The sequence below is a fragment of the Macaca nemestrina genome, chromosome 14 (genome assembly GCF_043159975.1).
Source record: "Macaca nemestrina isolate mMacNem1 chromosome 14, mMacNem.hap1, whole genome shotgun sequence".
NCBI lineage: Eukaryota > Metazoa > Chordata > Mammalia > Primates > Cercopithecidae > Macaca > Macaca nemestrina.
This window is the reverse complement of record NC_092138.1, coordinates 92,649,901-92,671,334: the sequence shown is the minus strand read 5'-3', so window position 1 is coordinate 92,671,334 and position 21,434 is coordinate 92,649,901. Positions and strand designations below refer to the sequence as shown.

Below are 21,434 nucleotides of genomic sequence, written 5' to 3'. Positions count from 1 at the left end.
AGCCAAGGCAGACATTAAACCCGGGAACGCAGAAATTGCATGTAATTAGACATTGTGATGCGTTCTGTGAAATAAGTTTTAATGAAGAGGACAGAGAGGACCTCATTTATATTAACAGGTGGATCAAAGAGATGTGTCAGTGAAGGTAATGCTGAGATGGAAGCTTCACCAGGTGGGACTCAGAGTGTTCCAGGCAGAGGCCAGGGACCGGCCCCAAGGTGGGAACGCGTGGAGCAGGGTCTGGGAAATGAAGGCCCACAGGGTGACGGGAATGGGGTCATGGGCTCCAGAGGCAGCTGGAGGGCTCGATCCCTCAGAGCAGGGCAAGAAAGGTGGACAGGGCAAGAAATGTTGTTGTTGAAGAGTTTAAAGCGGGGGAGTGTGTGGTGTGGTCTTTTCTTTTCTTTTTCTTTTTTTGAGACAGAAGCTCACTCTGTCACCCAGTCTAGAGTGCAGTGGCGTGATCTCAGCTCACTGCAGCCTCCGCCTCCCGGGTTCAAGTGATTCTTCTGCCTCAGCCTCCTGAGTAGCTGGGACTACAGGCACCCGCCACCACACCCCACTAATTTTTGTATTTTTAGTAGAGACAGGGTTTCACCATGTTGGCCAGGCTGGTCTTGAACTTCTGACCTCAGGTGATCTGCCCACCTCAGCCTCCCAAAGTGCTGGGATTACAGGCATGAGCCACTGCACGCGGCCCTGATTTGTGTTTCTGAAAGGTCATTCTGGATGCTGTATTGGAAGGGGCAATGGTGGAAGCAGGGAGACCAGCGAGGAGATTGTGGGGGCTTCAGGGGACGACAGCTGTTCAGGTGGGTGAGGGCAGGAGAACACAGATTTATGGTCCTAGGGATGTGGAGGTGTTGAGAGGAGGTGAGAGAAGTCTCAAAAATGACCTCAGGCTTCTGGCTTGAACAAGTAGGTGGGTGGAGAGACCATTTATTAAAATGGGTGAGACTCAAGGAAAAACAGAATTGGGAAGGGAAGACCAAGAGATTCATTTTTAACAGGCTAATGCATTATCCCAGCGGCAAAAAAGAAGGCTGGCCTGGAGATGATGATTTGGAGGGCATGGATTCATTGGAGGCATTTCAACCTGGGGAATGAATGACAGGAAGAGAGAGCCAGAGAAAGGGCCCTGTGGGGCCCACAGCAAGGAAAAGCAGACAGAAGCCAGCAAAAGAGAGGGAGCAAGAAGCAGGAGAGTGAGATGAAACAGATGTGGGAAGACTGTGTCTCTAGGAGGGAGGCTTGCACATGGTCACATGCTATGGAGAGAGAGCCGAGAGGAGCTCAGAGCTGAGATGGGAGTGGAAGGCACCCAGGCATTTGGCATGAGCCCTTTAGGAGGAGAGACAGGGAGTGGACATCCTCTCTTGAGCTGGAAGGGAGGTTGTGGAGGTAGTGCCACCTCAAGAGGGACCAGCAGTCTGGCTGAGGAGGGAGCAGAGACAGAGAGGATAGTGACAGGAAGGCAGGCTTTTCAACCACACAACATCCCAGGGCTGTTTGATGGCAGATGGTGGCATTCAGGAGCAGGGGAGAAGCTGACAAGCTGGGAGCATTAATCAGGACCAACTCTAGACAAACTCCCTTTCCTTCCCTCATCCCTCACCCCCACCACCTCAAGGCCCACCTGCCAGGCCGCCCACAGCACCAGCTCTGTTCCCTAACACCCTAGAAAAGCCCTTTCAAAGCACCAGTACTACTAGTTCCTCTCCTCAGAAAGATCTTCCTCCCCAGTGCTGATCCTTGAAGATCCCAACCCCAAGTTAATTTGGCAAGAGCTATCAAAACATACTAGTACAAATAATACATACTACTTGACCCGTAAGTTCCACTGGAAGGAGATGATCGCTCATTCAAGCATGTACTGCTATATACACAAAGATGTTCATTGTAGCGTTATTTGCAATATCAAAAGAAGAAGAAAGGAGAAAAACATCCTAAGTGTCCATTAGTAGGGGAAGGATTTTAGAAACTCATGGTGCATCTATGTATATGGAATTCTATACAGTCTATAAACAACAGGGTAGATCTATATATGCTGATATGGAGACGTGTCAAGGCACGGTTAAAATTGTGTAAGTGCAGTACGGTACCTATACTGTGATCCTATTTGTGTATAGAATTATATGGATATGGATATTGATGCATGCAGCAGTGCACATATTTCATTTTCATGCATATATGCCAGAAATTGCAAACAGCATTCATTTCCAGTGCACAGGAATCAGAGGTCGCAGGGCAGAGGAGGGAAACAGGACCTTCACTTTCCACTATCTGTGCATTGCCTCTGTCTGAATTTTCTCACCCTGTGCACCACGGGCACTCTGTAACCTATCCTGCCTGTCCAGGCAATGACTTGCTTCTTCCTTTGTGTTCTCACACCCCCATCTCACGTTGGGTCATCCTACCCTCTCCCTGCTTCTCCCTGCCCTGCATCAGAGGATGCTTGCTTACCTCCAAATCCACACAATGGGGGGTCAGCCAGGGCTGGCGGAACTGAGTGGCCATGGTTGCAGCCTTCTGAATCCTCAGATCCTCATAGAGAAAGGCTGTGGTGGTGGAAGAAGAGGTTGATTTACTCTGTGTAAAAGTGGAGTGTAGTAAGGAGGTTTTGCACATTTCAGCTCCCAGGCTGAGAGCAGAGAGCACATGGCAGTAAGAAGGGACCTCCTGGGGCGGTGATGAGCTCCCCATCGCTGGAAGCAACCAAGTGGGGGGTGATGGATGGCCGTTGTTAGCAATGTCAGGAAGGGCAACCCATGCCCTTCAGAATCTCACAGGGCAACTACAGAAAGCCACAGAGACGGGACCAGAAATCATGCTTTATCTGCCCTGGTTTGAATCTCCACTACTAGCCCCAGCCTGGAGGACTGAGTGAATGGCTAGGTCTGCCCACACCCAACTAACACACAGAACCCAAGACAAATGCAAAGCTTTGCCATATCACTAAACAAAGGCAAACAACCACAGAAAATCAGGGGCCATAAAAGCATCTACCACCCAGATTTTGTTCTGAGGATTAAACAAAAGGTGCCCATAAAGTGCTCACCACAGTGCCTGATGGATATTAAGCACGTGTTGTATACAGGCCACTCTTAGTAATTCTTCTTATCATTCTGGGTGGTGTTGTTACTCTGCAAGGGCGTGGATTGTGTTATCTCTGAAGTCCTTTTTAAGCCAGAGATTTTGACCACTTGCTGAGGAATGAGTGCTGAGCCTCAGAAGGTTCTATAGGAGCCATTAATCTCAACAGAAACGTCTGCAATAGCATGAAGCAGTTGCAGGAAGCAGTGACCAGAACTGTGGCCCTGTCTTCCCAGACGGTGACTCAGGAACTTATGTTCCTGTCGTGGTGGAATCAGGGGTGACGTTGGATGGGACTGGACTGAGACCTCTGGGCCACTCTGCCGTGGCCAGCAGTATGACCTGTGATTAATGAAATGATGGAAGAGTTGCTTTCACCTTTGATTATGTTTGTTATTTGGGTGCTGCTGGCTTCTGGGGGTAATGATTTTCCTGCAAGGTCTATTTATGGTTCAGTCCTGACACTTATTAATTTCTCCATCCGGCCAAGGACAAAGGTGATAGTGACTTGCTGTTGCTGTAATGCTTAATACAATGGCTGCGCATGTGCAGCTTCTGTTCCTGAGCTGGCAGGGTGGGCGGTGGCAGCAGCAAGGCTTTTCTCCTTGAGATTTCATGTGGGTTGGGGGGAACTGGTAGGGAGCAGCACCACCACTTACCACTCTCCAGCAATGTGACCTTGGGTAGATGGAGTGTGACCTTGGGCAGGTGCTTGGGTCTCCCTGAGCTCAGCACTTTCTCTAACAATGTGTGTATTGGCAGTCCAACCTCTAAGGGTGGCAGTGGGACATGATAATGCCGAGTGGGAATCCTGGTGGGCAGAATGTCCTCAATAAACGTGGACATCCCACTTAAAATATTCAGAAGTCTCCATCACTTCCAATACTTATGGAATCCTCAGGGATCACCCCATCCAGCCCCTCACTTTACAGAGGGGAAGCAAGTGAGGCCCATTGAGGGAAAGTGACCAACTCAAAGCCACACAGTGCACAGGGGCAGGGACCATGGAGATCCCAGGCCCCTTCACTCAGATTCCTGGCCTCATGGAACTCAGTCCAGCAGGGTGACAAGAAATTGGCCAACTTCAGTAAGAGAAAATGAAACCAATATTGTGATAGCACTCCAGGCCAGTGAGGTGAGAGAGCGGACTCCCAAGTGGGAATATGATGGGAAACACTTGTGCTGCTATTTTTTTTTTTTTTTCTCCGAGACAGAGTCTCACTCTGTCTCCCAGGCTGGAGTGCAGAGGCACAGTCTCAACTCACTGCAACCTCCCTATCCTGGGTTCAAGCAATTCTCCTGCCTCAGCCTCCTGAGTAGCTAGGATTACAGCTGTGTGCCACCATGCCCGGCTAACTTTTGTATTTTTAGTAGAGATGGAGTTTCACCGTGTTGGCCAGACTGGTCTCGAACTTCTGACCTCATGATCCGCCTGCTTCAGCCTCCCAAAGTGCTGGGATTACAGGCATGAGCCACTGTGCCCGGCCTGTGCCACTGTGTTTTAAGCACTGTATTGCTTTTTTTATGTGGTACGTTGTGGGGGGGCAAAAAAAAAGGCACTCAGGGCAGATATTACTATCCCCACTTTATAGATGCAGAAACTGAGACCCAGAAAAGTGAAATGCCTTGACAGCCAGTAAGTGGCAGAGCTGGCACCCAGATCAGCTCATCTGAGTCTCTGTCCCTATTCATGCAGCTGAATGCCATCTCACTGGGAGATGCCCAGGTTTGATCTACCACATGTGGAGTCCTTCGAGATCCCAGCCCCAGGCCTAGAGAGACTGTGGTCAAGTCTGGGGGAACCGTGCAGCAGCAGACAGGGAACTAGGCTGCAAGATGCCCTAAGAATGGAGAGAAAGCTGAGATTCCTGTGATGAACTGCCTTGGAGTTTGTGCAGCCTTCACAGATAGCTCTTCTGGGGGCCGTTTCACCGCACAGATAGGAAGCACTAAGCTAATTCTAGTCAAGATCATTCAGCTTTATTTCCTACCAATGATTGCAAACAGCAAACTTGTATACTTTTACATTTAGAATTGTACGATGAGACAGAAACATCTAGTCTAGGTGAGTAATAAGAAAGAGATTTAAAGGTTGGGGAGAGAGAAGGGCTTGGCAAGTGGCTGTTTAAGCACACCAATCCCGGGAAACAGAATTACTAGCAAGGAAGCTCAGGTATTTTTGAGAGGAAGAAAATACCTCATATTCTGTCTGGGATAATATCCCTGGCTGTCGACAATGATTTGGATTTAATTATATCATATATTCAAATGTACTCTGTAAACTGTAAAATAATACATAAATGTCAGATGTTAAGAAAGCGTAATGCAGAAAAAAGAGCGTGGACTTGAAAGTCAGCTAGGCATGTAAATGCTGCCTCGCCCACCTAGATGATGACCTTGACAAGCCACTTAGCCTCTCTGGGCCTGTGTTCCTTGACTGTAAATGAAGAATACGTGTAAACATGTCTTCTTCCCACCATTACCCTGAGAAGTAGATGAGAAAAATGGATATTCTTTGTAAACTGGAAAGTGCTATGAAGACATAAGATAGGATTCTTGTTCCCATCCTTAAGCTGGGGAATAGATGATGAGATTATTGGTGAGCAGCTCCCAGTGTTTTCATAAAGCCCTGAGTGCAAGGATGCCTTCCCAGGAGTGGAGAGCAGGGGGCTTCGGCCTAGAAGGAGCTGGTGGGCCATCCTTACCCAGCCTATTGACAGAATGAGGCCATCATCTGTCAGGGGCCACCTCTCAATATCCAAGTGGCAGTCTCAGATGAGAGATGCGCGGCTGGCTGTGACTGGAGTGTTTTGAAGGCTGCCTTCTCCAGCAACATCCGTCAACCCAAATGAAGTTTAGAAAAGTACTCAACAGCTTATCTTGTGGCATGCAGGGCAGGTAGGGAAAGCCTGTTTGCAAAGACCAACGAATATAACTGCACCTTCTTGTTGACATCCAGCAGAGATAGATGAGGCTGCATCCCTCATTCACTGCAAGGCCAGTATTGCTTCTGTTCTAAATGACTGGAATTAACACTTGGTCAAATCTTTGACCCACCTTGGCCTCTCAAAGTGTTAGGATTACAGACATGAGCCGCTGCACCTGGCCAAATCTTCGAAAACTCTCGAAGCAGCAGTGGAGTAAGGGAGTTAAAGAGCATGGTGGTTGGGGTCTGCCACCTACCAGCCATGTGATTCTGGCAAGTCTCTTGAATGTAAAATGGATTGTCAATACCCGCTTCATAAGGTTTTTGTCTGAGTAAATTAAATAATGTGAAGGCACCCCATAGCCCAGGGCCTTCCATATAATGAGGGCTAAATATGAATGATTACTGTTTACTTTCATTACTTTTACTGTAACAGGACATTAAGGCAATGTTACCAAAAAGATCCTTTCAACTCCCAATCCAAGCTGTGAGGGGTTTTCTGAGTGCTAGTGAAGGAGGAGGGAAGAAGTGTAGGGTTGCTTATATTTTTTTCTAAATGGCTCAGGTAAATTCAGAGACTTGAGGAGTAGTAGGAGAGTGTCCCCAAGAGCTAGGTGCACCTCAGCAGAACTGAGGATTTGAGGGTGGTACGAACCGAATTGTATCTCCCACAAAATTTACATATTGAAACCCTAACTGTCCTCCATGTGGCTGTATTTGGAGATGGGGCCTCTAAGGAAGTAATTAAGGTTAAATGAGGTCATAAGTGTGAGTCCCTTATTGAATAGGATTAGCGTCCTGATAAGAAGAGACACTAGAGAACCCAATCTGCCTCTCTGCCATGTGAGGACACGGCAAGAAGGTGGCCGTCTGCAAACCAGGAAGAGAGCCCTTACCAGAACATGACCGTGCTGGCACCCCAGTCTCAGACTTCCAGCCTCCAGGACTGTGAAAGTAAATTTCTGTTGTTGAAGCCACCCAGGCTATGGTATTTTGCAGCCCGAGCAGACTAAGACCAGGAGCAGAGAGTGAGCAGTGGGACTTCAGAGGAGAAAGCTTGTTCTGTGTCCCCAAAGGCTCTTGATCACCCACAGCAGAGCCAGCCCAATACTAGGTTTCTCAAAGACCATTCTCTTTTTTTTTTTTTTTTTGAGATGGAGTCTCTCTCTGTTGCCCAGGCTGGAGTAGAGTGGTGCGATCTTGGCTCACTGCAACCTCCGCCTCCCAGGTTCAAGCGATTCTCCTGGCTCAGCCTCCCAAGTAGCTGGGATTACAGCCACCTGCCACCACATCTGGCTAATTTTTTGTGTGTTTAGTAGAGACAGGGTTTCATTATGTTGGCCAGGCTAATCTAGAATGCCCAACCTCGTGATCCACCCACCTCAGCCTCCCAACGTGCTGGGATTACAAGTATGAGCCACCGGGCCTGGCCAGACCATTCTCTTAACTTCTTCGCTCCACTGCCTCCCATAGAGCCCTTCAAGAGATGGCCAAGTTGGCATGTTCATTCCATTTCCTGATCACTCACTGGGGCAGAAGCCCCAATGCTGCTGTTACAAATGCAGTTTCTGGGGCCTCACTGCCAACAGACAGAACCCCCAGGGTGAGGGAACAGGAACCTGCATTTCTGGCAAGGTCCCTAGATTATTTTATGTATAAGATGTTTGAAAACCATTGACCTTGAGGGGGAGGCCAGTCTCCTCAGTCTGAGGTGTCAGAGGCCCTCCTACATGAGATTCCTGGCTTGCCCTCACACCCACATCCAACCATGGGCGAACCTCAGATGGCACTGGCACTACCCTCGGACCATATCCAGGATTAATCATCCCTCACCACCTCCACCAGTACCATACTGGTCCAAGCCACCCCATCAGCTTTCTCTGGGACTGATGCAGTTGCCCCTGAATGGATCTCTTTGTTCTCACATGTGCCCCTACCACTGGGTTTCAGCACAGCTTCCACATTGACATGTCACTTCAGGACTCCCCAGTGACCTCCCATCTTCTTCAGTTGGAAATCCAAAGTCCTGCCATGGTCTACAGGGCCCCCTGTGGCCTGGACTCCTGGAACCTTCCAGGTCTCCTCTATCACAGCCCAGACAGGGAAGGGAGACGGCATGGAGAATGTTCTCTCCCGCTTAGTGGGCAAGCAGTGATGCTGGAAGAATCTGGGGCTGTGCGGTTTCTCAGAAAGGACTTAATGCACAGTTGGAACCATTCCATGGCTGTTCAGCTCCATCATTAGTCTTTTAAAAATAACTGGTTGGGTTTGCTCTCAATCAAAGTGTCTTTAAAATGTAGACATTTTTAGCCCAAAGTCAAGCTTCTCTCAGTTTGGGGGCAGGTCCTTTTGCAAATAAGCCCCGCTTTGCAGATGGGCCTTCTGAGTCAAGTTTATACAGACTGGACTGTGCAGTGGGGAGCGGGGAGGGGAAGGAGCGGGGTTTAGCATCACCTGGGATCTTGTGAGAGATGCAAACTCCCAGGCCCCACCTCAGCCCTCCAAATCAGAAACTGTGGGGCTGGACCTTCCATCTGTATTTTAACAAGCCCTCTGGGGGGTTCAAAAGTTCAAGAGCCTCTGGTCTGGATCATTGCGCTTTCATAAGTCTGTAAATCTTCTAAGAGAAGGGTTTCCATGTGTCTCTTTTTTCTTCACTCCTTGGCTTACCTCAGTGTCCTCAGCTATAAAGTGGGCATAATAACACCTGCATCACACAACTGTTACAAGGGTCACAGTCAATTCAGTGGATTAAATGCATCTTTCTTGATGCTCACTGTGTGCCAGGCTATGCTGGGCTCTGGGAATGTAGAGAAGACAGGGACATGGTCCCCACCGGCAGGAGCAGAGTCTCATTAGAGAGACAGCCATATACCCATGGATTAATCCTAATATATGATGAGAAACAAGAAGCAGCAGCATGAAGGGTGATTAACTCCACCTGGGGATGGTCAAGGACAGATTCCCAGAACCAGTGACCTCAGAGGCTAGGTTGGGGGTATTTTTAAAATCGTGTGTGTGTGTGTGTGTGTGCATGTGTGTGTGCTTGAATAATTATCAACAATGAGCGTGGATTTATCTTGTTTGGAAAATTCAGAAAAGAATGAAGATATTAAAATATCCTATAAGTCTAGCACTGCCTTCCCCCGTGCCCCGTGGTACTATAAATAAGTTTGCAATGAATACCATTGTATACATTGTTTTCCTTTGGAAGGAATATTTTCTTAGGGCAAATTCCTAGGATTTGTGAGCACTGTGTTCAATGATATAAACACATTTATTTTTTATTTTTTTCCTCCTTACCTCCCTAATAAACGTTTGAATGGCTCTTAAAACTTTCACCAAATTGCTTTTCAAAAGTCTATAGCAATTTCACCACTACTTCCCATTATGAGTATTTAATACTTTTGTTAGTTTACTTGGTGAGCAATAGCCCGTGTGGCTTAGATGGGGCCAGATGTCTTCTCTCTTATTTGCTGATATATGTGAATAGCCCATTCATGTGCTTTGTCCATTTGGGTATTCTATGAGATTTTCTTTTAAAAAATTTTTTAGAAGACAGGGTCTTGGCTGGGCCCGGTGGCTCACGCTTGTAATCCCAGCACTTTGGGAGGCCGAGGTGGGTGGATTGCTTGAGGTCAGGAGTTTGAGACCAGCCTGGCCAATGTGGTGAAACCCCATCTCTACTAAAATACAAAAAAATTAGCTGGGCATGGTGGTGGGCACCTGTAATCCTAGCTACTAAGGAGGCTGAGGCAGGAGAATTGCTTGAACCCAGGAGGCAGAGTTTGAGCCAAGATCATGCCACTACACTCCAGCCTGGGCGACAGAGCAAGATTCCGTCTCCAAAAAAAAAAAAAAAAAAAGACAGGGTCTTGTCTGTTGCCCAGGCGGGAGTGCTGTGGTGTGATCATAGCTCACTTCGGCCTCAAATTCCTGGGCTCAAGCATCCTCCTGCCTCAGCCTCCCAATGTGCTGGGATTATAGGGTTAAGCCCTCTTACCCAGCCTCTGTAAGGATTTAGGTATTTTTAACATGAAATCAATTACTAAACCAATCTTACATTTATTAAAAACAAAAACAACCATCTGCTCTCGGCCCAGCCGACCACCCCCAGCACATCTCTGCCTGTCAGAGCCCTCCTCATTCTGCAAGGCCCCACTGTCGTGCCCGCTTCCCCATAAGCCTCCACCGACGCCCCAACCCCTAGATCCTCCAAGGTGTTGGATTCAGTGTTTCCTGCAGATTCTACCATTTCCATCCTCAGGCACCGTTGGCAGGGATGCTTCAGAGGGTTTCCGGGAATAAGGTGCAGAAGCAACAGTGCATAAGGCTTGGGTCCAAATCCCAGCCCTGGCAAAAGTAACCCTGGTGTAAAACCATATACATACATATATATACATATATACACATACATATATGTATGTATGTATATGATTTTACATATATATGGGTTTTACCTGTATATATAACATATATATATATATATATCTTTATATGGGTTACTGGTTATACATATATACACATATATATTCTACTTTGATAAAAAGTTAAGTAGAATATATGTGCAAAAAGTTTGCATTGTATTTTTTTTCAAAGTAATACATGTACCTGACTTCAAATTCAAATAGTAGTAAGGGGTTCATAATTAAAAGCATCTCCCCCTACATCATCTCTTTCCACACACTAGAATTTCCCACTGCAGATGTTTAAATTATATCCATGTTTACTGTAGAAAATCACAAAATGCAGACAAGCGGAAAGAAAGCCAAGCCAGCACAGTGAGATCCCGCTTCTTGTTTTAGAGTATCTTCTAGATAATATTGCCGTGACTTTTTTTTTCCCCCCAAATTGTTCCTCATTGTATGCTTTCTATGCGTTATAGCTCTAATCACATTCTACCACCAACTAAGGGAACAAAACTGATATTTGTTGAGTAAAGAAGTGCAGTGAGTGGCTAGATCCTTGCCATTCAAAGTGTGGCATCAGCACCATCAGGAAGCTTGCTAGAAATTCAGTGCCTTGGGCCCCACCCCAGGATTCGCATTTGAACAAGCTGGTATTGGAGTGTGCATTACAGCTGGGAAGGGCTTTGCAGAGCAGAGTTACTCAAAGTTGTAACCCATAGACTGTCACAGTCCTGGACAAGAGGCCTGAGCCAGAATGTAGACAGCACGCTGCTTCCTTTATAGAGGAAGACGTGCTATTATACTAAATACTGTCAACAGAACTAAACAATGTGATTGATGAGGACCGTGATTAACATTCTGGCCCAAGCTCCTTATCTTGTCAGGGACCAGGGACACACAGTTCGTGGGCTTGGCACTGTCAGCCTGCCACACTTTGAGTGGCGCTGTTTAGATCACACAGTTGGGAAGTAGAGAGCTGGGACTGGGTTTCTCTGGCTTTAGATCCTAATCTTCTCAGTCTGTGTGTATCTGACCCTCCCACCCGACTGTCTCACACACACACAGATGCACATACTTACACGGGCACACGCCCAGCCTATGAGAGCCCTGGCCCAGAGTTGGTGATTAGGAAACATCTGTCTCTTGAGTCAGACCAAGGCTCCCGTTCCCCTGTGTTCCCCCAGGCTGCTGTTTACATTAAAAGTAACCCTGGTGTAAAACCCATTTTAACAACTCCTTCTATCAGGATCAAACAGAGCAGCGGCCTTGTAGGATGTCTGGAGTCAAGAGAACCCAAGCCCAAGAGCTTTGATGGACTAGGAGGGAGACAAAACACAACTTCTTTGCTCAGCTCAGGTTCCCAAGGCAAAAATAGCTCTGGGATCCCAGGGTCTGTATGTGACCCAGGATCTACAAACTCTAGGCCAGCCTTCTGCCCCTACTGCCAGAAGCAGGTAAATAATGCACAGTCACCAGGAAGGTGTGGATTTCAGAGTCAACACCAGCCTAATCTAAAATGCCACGTGGTGTTCAGTTCAGCCTTACTGTCACCTTTCCCAAGGAGCTCAGGGACTCCTATAGGTTTAGATCCCAGGGTCCCAGTTTTACTTGGACATTGGGAAGACTCAGACCCTTTCAGGCAGTTGAAACTTTTAACTGAGTTTTTAACAACTTACTTAAAAAACTTGGGAGTCAGTTTGAATTTCCAGGCCACTCTTCCCTGGCTGTGTGACCTTAGAGAAGTTACTTAACTTCTCCAGCAGCTTTTTTTTGTTTTGTTTTGTTTTGTGTGTTTTGTTTTGTTTTTTGCTTTTTTTTTTAAGACGGAGTCTCGCTCTGTCACCAGGCTGGAGTGCAGTGGAGCGATCTTGGCTCAGTGCAACCTCCAACTTCCTGGTTCAAGTGTTTCCCCTGCCTCAGCCTCCTGAGTAGCTGGGATTACAGGCACGCACCACCACACCCAGCTAGTTTTGGTATTTTCAGTAGAGATGAGGTTTCACCATATTGGCCAGGATGGTCTCGATCTCCTGACCTCATGATCTGCCCACCTTGGCCTCCCAAAGTGCTAGGATTACAGGCATGAGCCACCGCACCAGGCCATCAGTTTCTTGATTTGTAAGATGGGGCACAATAATATTGACCTCATAAAGGTATTGTGAGAATTAGTGGCAGTGTTGGTAAAGCACCTAGTGTCAATGCACCCATTCATCCACTCACTCATTCATCTATATTGAGCACCTCTGGGCAGCACAGGAAGCGCACAGTCCAGAGAGGAGGATGGAGACCACACAAACAGACAGACACAGAGCAAGCCGCAGCCGGTGCTGCAAAGAGAAGTGCAGGAATCCTGTACCAGGGGCCAGGTCTAAACTGGGGATCAGGGAAGGTTTTCCTGAATGAGTGATTTTGAGCTCAGGTCCCAAAGATAAGTAGACGCTTATAAGACAAAGCCAGGGTAGAGCATTCCAGGGGTGTTGTAGGCATGACTGTTTATTCTTTCCAGAATACAATTTGGGCCAGAGAAATGACAGTTGGGTTTATTTTACTTTTGGGGGTAAAATTTGCAGACAGCAAAATGCATGAGCCTTAAGGCACAATTTGAGTGCATTTTGACAAAAGCACACACCCAAAGATAGAATTTTGCTATCAAACCGGGTTTATCTTCATGTCTTCATAACCTTGTTCCCTGATTATAAAAGTTAAGAAGCTGGGGTTTTTTTTATTTTTGTTTTCTGAGATGGAGTCTCGCTCTGTCACCCACGCTGGAGTACAGTGGCACGATCTCAGCTCACTGCAACCTCTGCCTCCCAGGTTCAAATGATTCTCCTGCCTTAGCCTCCTGAGTAGCTGGGATTACAGGCATGTGCCACCATGCCCGGTTAAATTTTGTACTTTTGGTAGAGATGGGATTTCTCCATGTTGACCAGGCTGGTCTCAAACTCCTGACCTCAAGTGATCCACGCACCTTGGCCTCCCAAAGTGCTGGGATTATAGGCATGAGCCACTGCGCCTGGCCAGGAGTGGGTTTTAATGGGGGCATTTCATTGTGGACATTTTACAAGGCTTTGAGCTAGGTTTAAATCTTATATAACTTTCCCCAGGTCTCTCCATGTCCCTGAGACTCAACTTCCTCATCTGTAAAATAGGGTTAATCGAACTTACTTCACAGGACTGTGTGAGAGATTGGGTCTGCACATGGCCGTAAAATGCCCAGCTAGTGCCTGGTGGGCACGGCGGGCCTGGTGGGCACTCTGTGAGTTAGCCCTGCTAGGAGTTTCTGGAATGGAGACGGTGGTGGGGAGCAGGGCTAGCTCTTGCTGACACCCTTGTGGCTGGAGATGGGCCTTCCCAGGGCAGCACAGGGCAGCTGTGTGCACCCCCTCATCCAGTCTCTTTGTTCACAGGGATGTGTCTGCAGGCCTTCGTAGAAGCTTTCTTTGTCCTGGCTCAGAGGAAGTTCAAGATGCTGCCACTTCATGAGCAGGTGGCCTCGCTGATCGACCTTTGCGAGTACCACCTGTCCCTGCTGGATGAAAAGCGCCTGGTGTGTGGCCGGGGCGTCCCGTCAGGGGGCCGGCCCCCGCACCGTGCCACTCCCCAGGAGCCCTCCCCATCGGCCCAGCCAGCAGGGGACAACCCCCCACCCCGCACCAGCTGTGCCAATAAGCTCTCCCTTCCCCGACATACCCTGTCCTGAGGGCCACTCTGTCCTCCTGAAGACGGAAGACCAGAGCGGCTTTCAGGGCTGGAGAGCCCCAGGCATTCTGCCTGCAGAGGAATGGCAGGCAGGCTGCCAAGGGGCCCGGCTGAGGTCCCCACGAACTGTCTCTGTGTGCGTCTAAGCTGTGCTTCACCAGGCTGGCTGGTTCTCACCTGCCTTCCTCCTCGCACCTCCTGGTGATACACCCTGTTTTCGAGTCATCAGTGGACATGTGACATCTAAAACATGACAGATGGCACCTTCTATTCTGGGCTCACAGGAAGCACCAACTGGGGCAAATCTGTTGTGTTTGGGGCACAGGACACAGTCGGTCCTAAGGCCCGGAGCTGTGGAGAGGAAGCCGAGTGTTGGGATCTGCTGCCGGGGCCTCCGCGTGCCCACCGGGAAAAGCCCGAGAACGTCGTGTTTATTTCCTGCCTCCCGTTCCGAGAGAAGGAAGTGGAAATATCAAGTAGGCGTCTGCGAATCTCCCATCCCAGGCATGTGCTACATGGGTGTAGTGAACAGATTAACCTCATTTAGTTCATTAGCTTTGCCTGTTGCTGCAATGTTTGGTTTGTTATTAATTAAGAAATAATTAATTAAGAAGTAACTAAGACTCCTGGAGCCTCAGAGCTGGCAGGAGCCTCGGAGGTCATTTTGTTTGATTTTGTTTGACTGTGACCCCAAAGCAGGAATCCCATCTTTAGCCTCCCTGACCAGATAGTCTGAGTGGGCCCCTGCATAGGTGGGGTGCTGGTCACGTGGCCAGTGTGTCCACAACAAGCACTGCCAGGGGTCCCTGCATGCCCAGCACTGTGCTGGGAGCCCTGGATGAGGGAAGGAAATCAGACATGGATAAGAACCAGAGCAAGAGGGCATACACTAGTATGTCAGACCTGGTGCCAGGGACAGGGTAGCTCGTGCTTTCTCTTCCATGGGACCCTTTCCTTGTCTCCATCTGTATCCCCAGGTAGCCCCCCTCTCAGAGGAAACGCCTCAGAGGCAGCGGAACGTGGCATTTTGGAAACAGCCTTGGGCATGTCAAGGTCCAGGGCCCGTTGAAGACAGGCAGACAGGACTTGGCAAAGCCACGCTCTCCAGGGTGTGGTTGGATTTGAGGTTAATGTGGCCCTTTCCTGGGGGATCCCTTTAAAGGATGCTGAGAGGCCCTGGGAAGAGCCAATGATCATGCTCCAAGTGAGGTGGAGAAAAGTCTTTGAGGCACTAGTACTGTGCCTGGTGTGGTGCACAGCAGGACTCAGAAAATGCTGGTAGTGCATGGCAAGGCAGAGGGTCCTGGGAGGCACAGGTGCATCCCAAACAAACTCCTGAGACTTTCTCCTCCTTCCTTCCAACATCCTGTCCTGACTCCTGACCCAAACTGATAAGAGCAGTTGACCTGGTTCATAACAGGTACTCAAAAGCATCTGTGGAAACAAGTTACTTGAATCCGCCCTCCCCAGAATATTTTTAAACCCAAAGACAAGGTTGTTAATCCAAGATGTCTCCAATTGTTGGCAAGCGATTTCAGAGCAGGGGCTGCTCTGTTCATCCTTGCCTGGCGCTCCTTCTTGCCAGGAGCTCATCTTCTCAAGGAGGAAAACCTATTTCCCCCGCGGTGTGGCTTCCATGCAACGCCCCTTCCCTGCTGCTAGCAGAGCCCAAAGGCCGCTGCCCTTCCCCAGCCGAGAGGGGCCGTGGAACTGAGCCCTGCAGAGCCCACTCTGGGGTGTTCAGTGACAGCAGACTTTTGCAATGACTTTATTTTCCCAAGCAGAAGGCAGGACAAGTGGGAAGGTAGCACAGGCAGGATGTGCCTCCTGAAGTGTGTCGAGTGTCCTCTACGTGGGGTGCTGTGGAGGTGTCATCGGCTCAGTTCCCCAGGTACTAGGGCAGGTCCGTAACGCTGCTCCCCTTTCAGATGAGGAAAGGAAGGCCCAGGAGGCCACGTAGTCAGGACTTGGTCTAGGTGTGTCTGTCTTCGGCTCCTTGTCCCTGGGTGAGCATGAATTCAGCTCCAAGTAGAGACTCCACAGCTCTACTCCGCGCAGGGCTGCCTGGGGTCTGTCACGGTCTGGTGGCATGGGACAAGGCAATCAGGGCTCCTAAATGGTCCAGTGTGAGAAACAATGTTTGAAGTCCCCATGTAGCTCTCCCAGTCCCTTTTGGCAGAACAAATGGATTTTCCAGAGAAAGACCAGAGTAAGCACCTCTGGGCACACTTGTCATCAGCTGGGAGCCACCAAAAGTCTTAACAAAGCTCTCACGTGACACCGTTTCTTGAAATTGGTCTTCAGAAAGTACTTGCTTGCCAAAGTGGAGTGCAATGTTCAGGTCTAAAACCAACGAAGCACGTTGAATATTTTGAAAAATAAAATCAAGAGGTTGAATTCCAGCCACCTTGTCTGGGGTGATATGAAAACATCAGCTCTCCTGGTGAGGGCCTCTCCCACCCCTGCCATCATCTGAAGGCGGGCTGCTCCGCCCACCATGGCCCCTTTATCCCGGGAACAGCCCCCTCCTCTGCAGACAAGGCCCTGATAGCCCCACCCACCCGCAGGGCATGGAGCCTCCCTGGTGATTGTTAGGGAAACGAGGCTGTGGTTTTATGAGAGGCCAGTCGTGACAGATTGCCCCTTTTCAGTTCAACCAGAGGCTGCTCCATTATCAGAATGAGTGATAGCTGACTCACCCCGCCTCCTCCGTTCCTAATAAGAAGCCCCACTGTGTTTACCCCTTTGGTAATCGGCCACTCGTTTTATTGGATGTAATTGAAGCAATAGCAAAAGCAGATGGTTTCTTCCTCTAAGAGGACAGGAAGCAGAGCCGGCAGTCCGGCCGGCCCAGAGGCACATAGCTGGGCACCCCTGTGCTTTGCTGCAGGATAAGCTCTGTCCCTGGAAGGGCCCTCAGGATCCATCTCCAGCATCTTCTCCCTACCACTCTCCTGCCCCATCCCCCTCCTACTGATGTCTGTCTCTCCCCACCCTCAATGCACACACAGTCCAGCCACACGGATCCTCTCCCTAGTCCACTGGCTGAGTTCCTGAAGAGCTGGGCACTCTGGGGGCTTGGAATGAACGGGTAAGAAGATCAGGCTCAGCCTGTGCTCAGTTTGGGGTTTCCCATCCAAGTATGACAAGTTAGTGGGATCAATCTGGGAAGGGAAGCATCAAGAGAACAGGGCAGACCCACAGAATGGGGCTCACCCACCATTTCTTTGGGTGTGCCCCTGGGCAGCCTCCTTGCTCCTGCCATGCTGACCCTACCTGCTCCCTTCCTTCCAACCTCCTAGGGGCACAGGTTCAGCGTTTCTGTTGTTAGGGGCAGGAGCTTTGTCCTCACGGCCTGGCCAAAATGGAGTCTGCAATGGGTGCTTATAAAGACCCGCTGGATTCAGTGCAGCTGTTAGCAAGTGCTGGTCCCAACAGACCCCTCCCCATAGGCAGAGGCAGGGCCTCAGGAGAGAGAAGCGTCCATCCCTGAAACGAACCACTTGGATTCCTCTTACTTCTCCTCCCGGCTTCTGTCCACTCCCCTGAACTCAGACATGGTCTCTCAACTGGGCTTCCACTGCCTCCCTGCCTCTTACCCCTCCACCCTACCCTCCATCCCCATCAATCTGGAAGGAACTTGGAGAGTCACAGAGCTGACATCCAGTCACCTACTGAAAGCAGCCCTCATTGGCACCCTTTCTTTCTTTCCATCCTAAGGCCCACACCTGACACCCGCACCTCTGCAGCCTGCCTGAGCCCCTGTCCGACCCCTGCTCCCAGGACTGTTCGTATCTGTTGTCATGAGACAGGAGGAGGATGTGCTATTTCCCACCACCCTTGTCTTGCTGGCCCCTCTGCTTGGGATGGCCTTCCTCTGCCCAGTGGCAAACAGACTTTCAGTTCAGTTCCAGTGTCCCTGCTGCAATCCCCCAAACAGAGTGAGCAGTTTCTTCCTTCTACTTCCAAGAACTGGAAAGTTCCTGTATTGGCGCGTGCACTGTGGGACCACAGCATTGGTTCCCACCCAGCTGTGAGTTCCTGCAGGGTCAGGCATGTGCTGGGTCCATGTTGGCACAGAGCAGGGGCCAGCAGGTGCTTGCTGTGAATAGGAACGTTTAGCAGACCCCGGGAGAGGAGACAGTGTTATCACGCTTGTTCTCCGCTTCGCCTGTGGGTGTCTTTAAGAAGCACAGATTTCGAAACCTTGCCAAGCTGATCCGCTGAACATCTCTACATCCCCGGCTGCCTTGTTGGCTCCCTGGGACATGGCAGCTGCCCTGTGTCCATCTGACTTTAGGTGTCTATCCACGGCCCTTTGTGGCCAGGCCTGGGCTGCGTACCCATGGGCACCCCCTCTCATTCAATCTCAGAGACAGGACGCCAGGCTGGACGGTCCTCACTAACACCCCTCCAGCCGGCTGGCCAGCCTCCTTTCAACTCTGCATTGCCCTGAGTTGGTGTGGGGTTGCTGAGCTCCCAGCAGGTCTTCCTGACGTGCATGTAGGTAGTCAGGGAGATGGAGTGGGAGGATAGGGGCACAGACACTTGAAATGGTGTTCCATGCCTTTCTAGACCCCAGGCCCTTTCCTACATGTTTTTATCAGCACATGCTCAATCCTTCCCAGTTTACAAAGCACTTCTATATCCATTCAACGCCACGAAGAATGAGGATCACTGGGCACTCTGTTTTCCTGGGGGCGGGGAACTGGCTTCCAGGAGGCTTAGTGACTGACCGAGGTCTCGAGGTCTCTTGCTGGTGAAGTGCAGAGCCAGGATCCGCCTGAGGCCCCCAGCTGGCTCCAGATCCCACACTCCTTCCTTGGCACTTCCTCGGTTCTGCACGGTGCCTCAACACTCCCCAAAACATCCAGTTTTGCAGGTGTGGGAACCCACGTCCCGCAGAGGCTGGGTGTTTGCTCCACTCAGTTCTGGGGACTTAGCTTAAGGCTCTCTGATCTGTTCTCTTCCTGCCGAGCACCCCAGGAAGGCTCTGTGGGTACACCCCAAGGGCTCCAGGTCTCCCAGCCACTTAGTGAGAGTGGTCAGTCCTGTCTCACTTGATCTTTGGGTGCATAAGACGAGATCACAGAAAATGTCATCAGTGTGAAAGTGTTTTGTAAAACCAAGGCGCTGCCCAAACGTAGCGTTATCTTCAGCCTGGCTACTGGCTTCCTACAAAGTGAAGGGATGAAGGTAAAACTCTTTCTGGAATAATGTTATCCATCAAGACAGACAAAACCACGCTGGTCAGCTCCTCCTGCCCTCCCCCGCCACCCCCCACCTCCCCTTCATTCCCACATGTTTAAAGACATTCGTAGGCTGAGAAATGATTCCTGCGGCTCCTCTGACACCCGGAATGTGCCTTGTGATTGGCAGAGTGTCCCTCCAGAATAGCTTAATTTTTTTCCCATTTCTTGACTAATGTCCTCTACTCCTTGGCCCTAAAATTGAGAATTGGGCTTGCAATGGCCAGCACAGGAGTATCTTCCCTGAAAGCTCAGAAATGATGGCTCTCCCGGTAGGGAGCTGGCATTCCCCATGGCCGAGAGCACCGTCCTCCTCACACAGAGAGATCATTCACCACCGTGTGTATTAACCTGAAATCCACCTCGCCTTGATGGATATTTTTGCCAGTCTCCCATTTGGTTTGATGAATGTGAGAGAAATATTCCCATATGGCATATGAATTTCTCCCTCACAAAATAAGTCTAAATTTTTTTCTGTTCCCGGAGATGAAGGAGCTCAGCAGAATAGGCCACATCTTCAATTACCTTTATCTCTAGTAGCCCAATGTCTTGATTTTTATATAACTGGGAAAACCACATAGCATAATGCTTACACACACACACACACACACACACACACAGAGTACCTATAAGCTTTGATAGAAAATGTCAAAATTACGATGTTTTTCTCATTTCTGGTGATTGGCTTCCGAGTGTTACTTAGAGAGCGGAGTGGAAAGGGCTCTTTGCAGCCCTGCAGTAGTGTCTTGTGCTTACCAAGAGGCTCACAGGAAACATTTCCTCCAACATGAAGGTGTTTGCTAAGATTCCAACCAGGACCCAGTCTTGGGCCACAGAACACTGTCTTCTCCCCGAGGCCTCTCGCAGACCGCAGGGATATTTTCCCTTCACAACCTCTTGCATCAGAATGGGCAAAGTGAGGGCCAACAATCCCAGAGGAGGTTGTGAACTGTTCTGGAAAGCGAGGGCTTTGCAGTCAGACCTTCATATGAACTTTGTTCTGTCTGTTGCACTCTCCCTAAATGACCATGGGCCAGTGACTTTACCTCTCTGATCCCTGCTCCTTGCCTAGATAGTGGGGATCACGTCATAATGTATGTAAAGAGCCGGGTGTGGGACTTGGCACCTGGGAAGTGTCTTAGTATGTGTCTGTTGAGAAAAGGAAGGGTCTCGACGTGTGGAAACAAGACGGATGCCAGGAAATACGTCTGCCCACCTCCACGCCCCTGACAGCGGAGGTTCCTGGAGGTCTGGTGAAAGACCTCACATGCTCCAGCCCTGCCGGCTCTGTGCTGAGCTCTGCCTTTAAGAGACTGCAGCTCCTGCCTCTTAAAAGCCTTTAAAAATTCTTTATTAAATTTTCATGGCGCATAAAGTCAAGGTTCTGTTACTTGGCCTCAGTTGTCTTGGCAACTTCGTAAAACGCAATAATAAAACGAAGCTGAGTGTTGCTAAACACAGGCTCATTGTATAAACGACTGCGAAGTACTGGCAGTTTGTTCTGCACGATAATTTTTGACAGCAAATCCACCGGGGTGGACAATGCTTGTTCACTTGGGGTCAGTTGTGAGAAAAGGACACCTTTTAATTTCTTTTCTCCCTTAATGCTTAATATTTGCCTAGGAAGCTAAATATTGCCTCAAGGAAACTGTGAGATCCTGGGGGAGGCAGAGGGAGGGGTTTGGAAAATCTTTCAACCCATTGATCTGCTGGGGACAGTCTCCCGTAGGGAGGGAGGGATCTGTCCCTAGAGTTTGGTCAGAGACTCTGGCTGCCCTGGGAGAGAGGATAGCCCCTTACAGCTTCCCGTGTGCAAGGGGAGCCACAGTGCTCCACTCGGGCTAGGCCAGTGAGCATTGCACGTTTCACCCTCATGGGGAAAGCTAGAGGCAGGTGCCTCCCTAGAGAACTAAACCATTCACCCTGCACCAAAGAGGCGATTCCTGGGGCTGCTGGCGGCTCTGTCCCTGGAACGGAGGCCCCTCCTCCTCCTATCACCCCTCCTTCCCTTCTACCCTTGGGGCGCAGCATATATCTGCTCTGAATATTTCAGAATATTTG

At 49.6% G+C, this 21,434-nt stretch overlaps 1 protein-coding gene across 9 annotated transcripts in view; it reads left to right on the top strand.

Moving 5' to 3' along the window:
* Window positions 1–20,851, top strand: part of LOC105487164 (tubulin tyrosine ligase like 11) — a 273,149-nt gene extending 252,298 nt beyond the window's left edge. For all 9 annotated transcript variants that reach the window (XM_011750504.3, XM_071078272.1, XM_071078273.1 and 6 more), the window contains one exon: window positions 13,833–20,851. In XM_011750504.3, the coding sequence (XP_011748806.2) occupies window positions 13,833–14,125 (293 nt within the window). In that variant the 3' untranslated portion in view covers window positions 14,126–20,851. The remainder of the gene's footprint in view (window positions 1–13,832) is intronic.
* The last annotated feature ends 583 nt before the right edge of the window (window positions 20,852–21,434 follow it).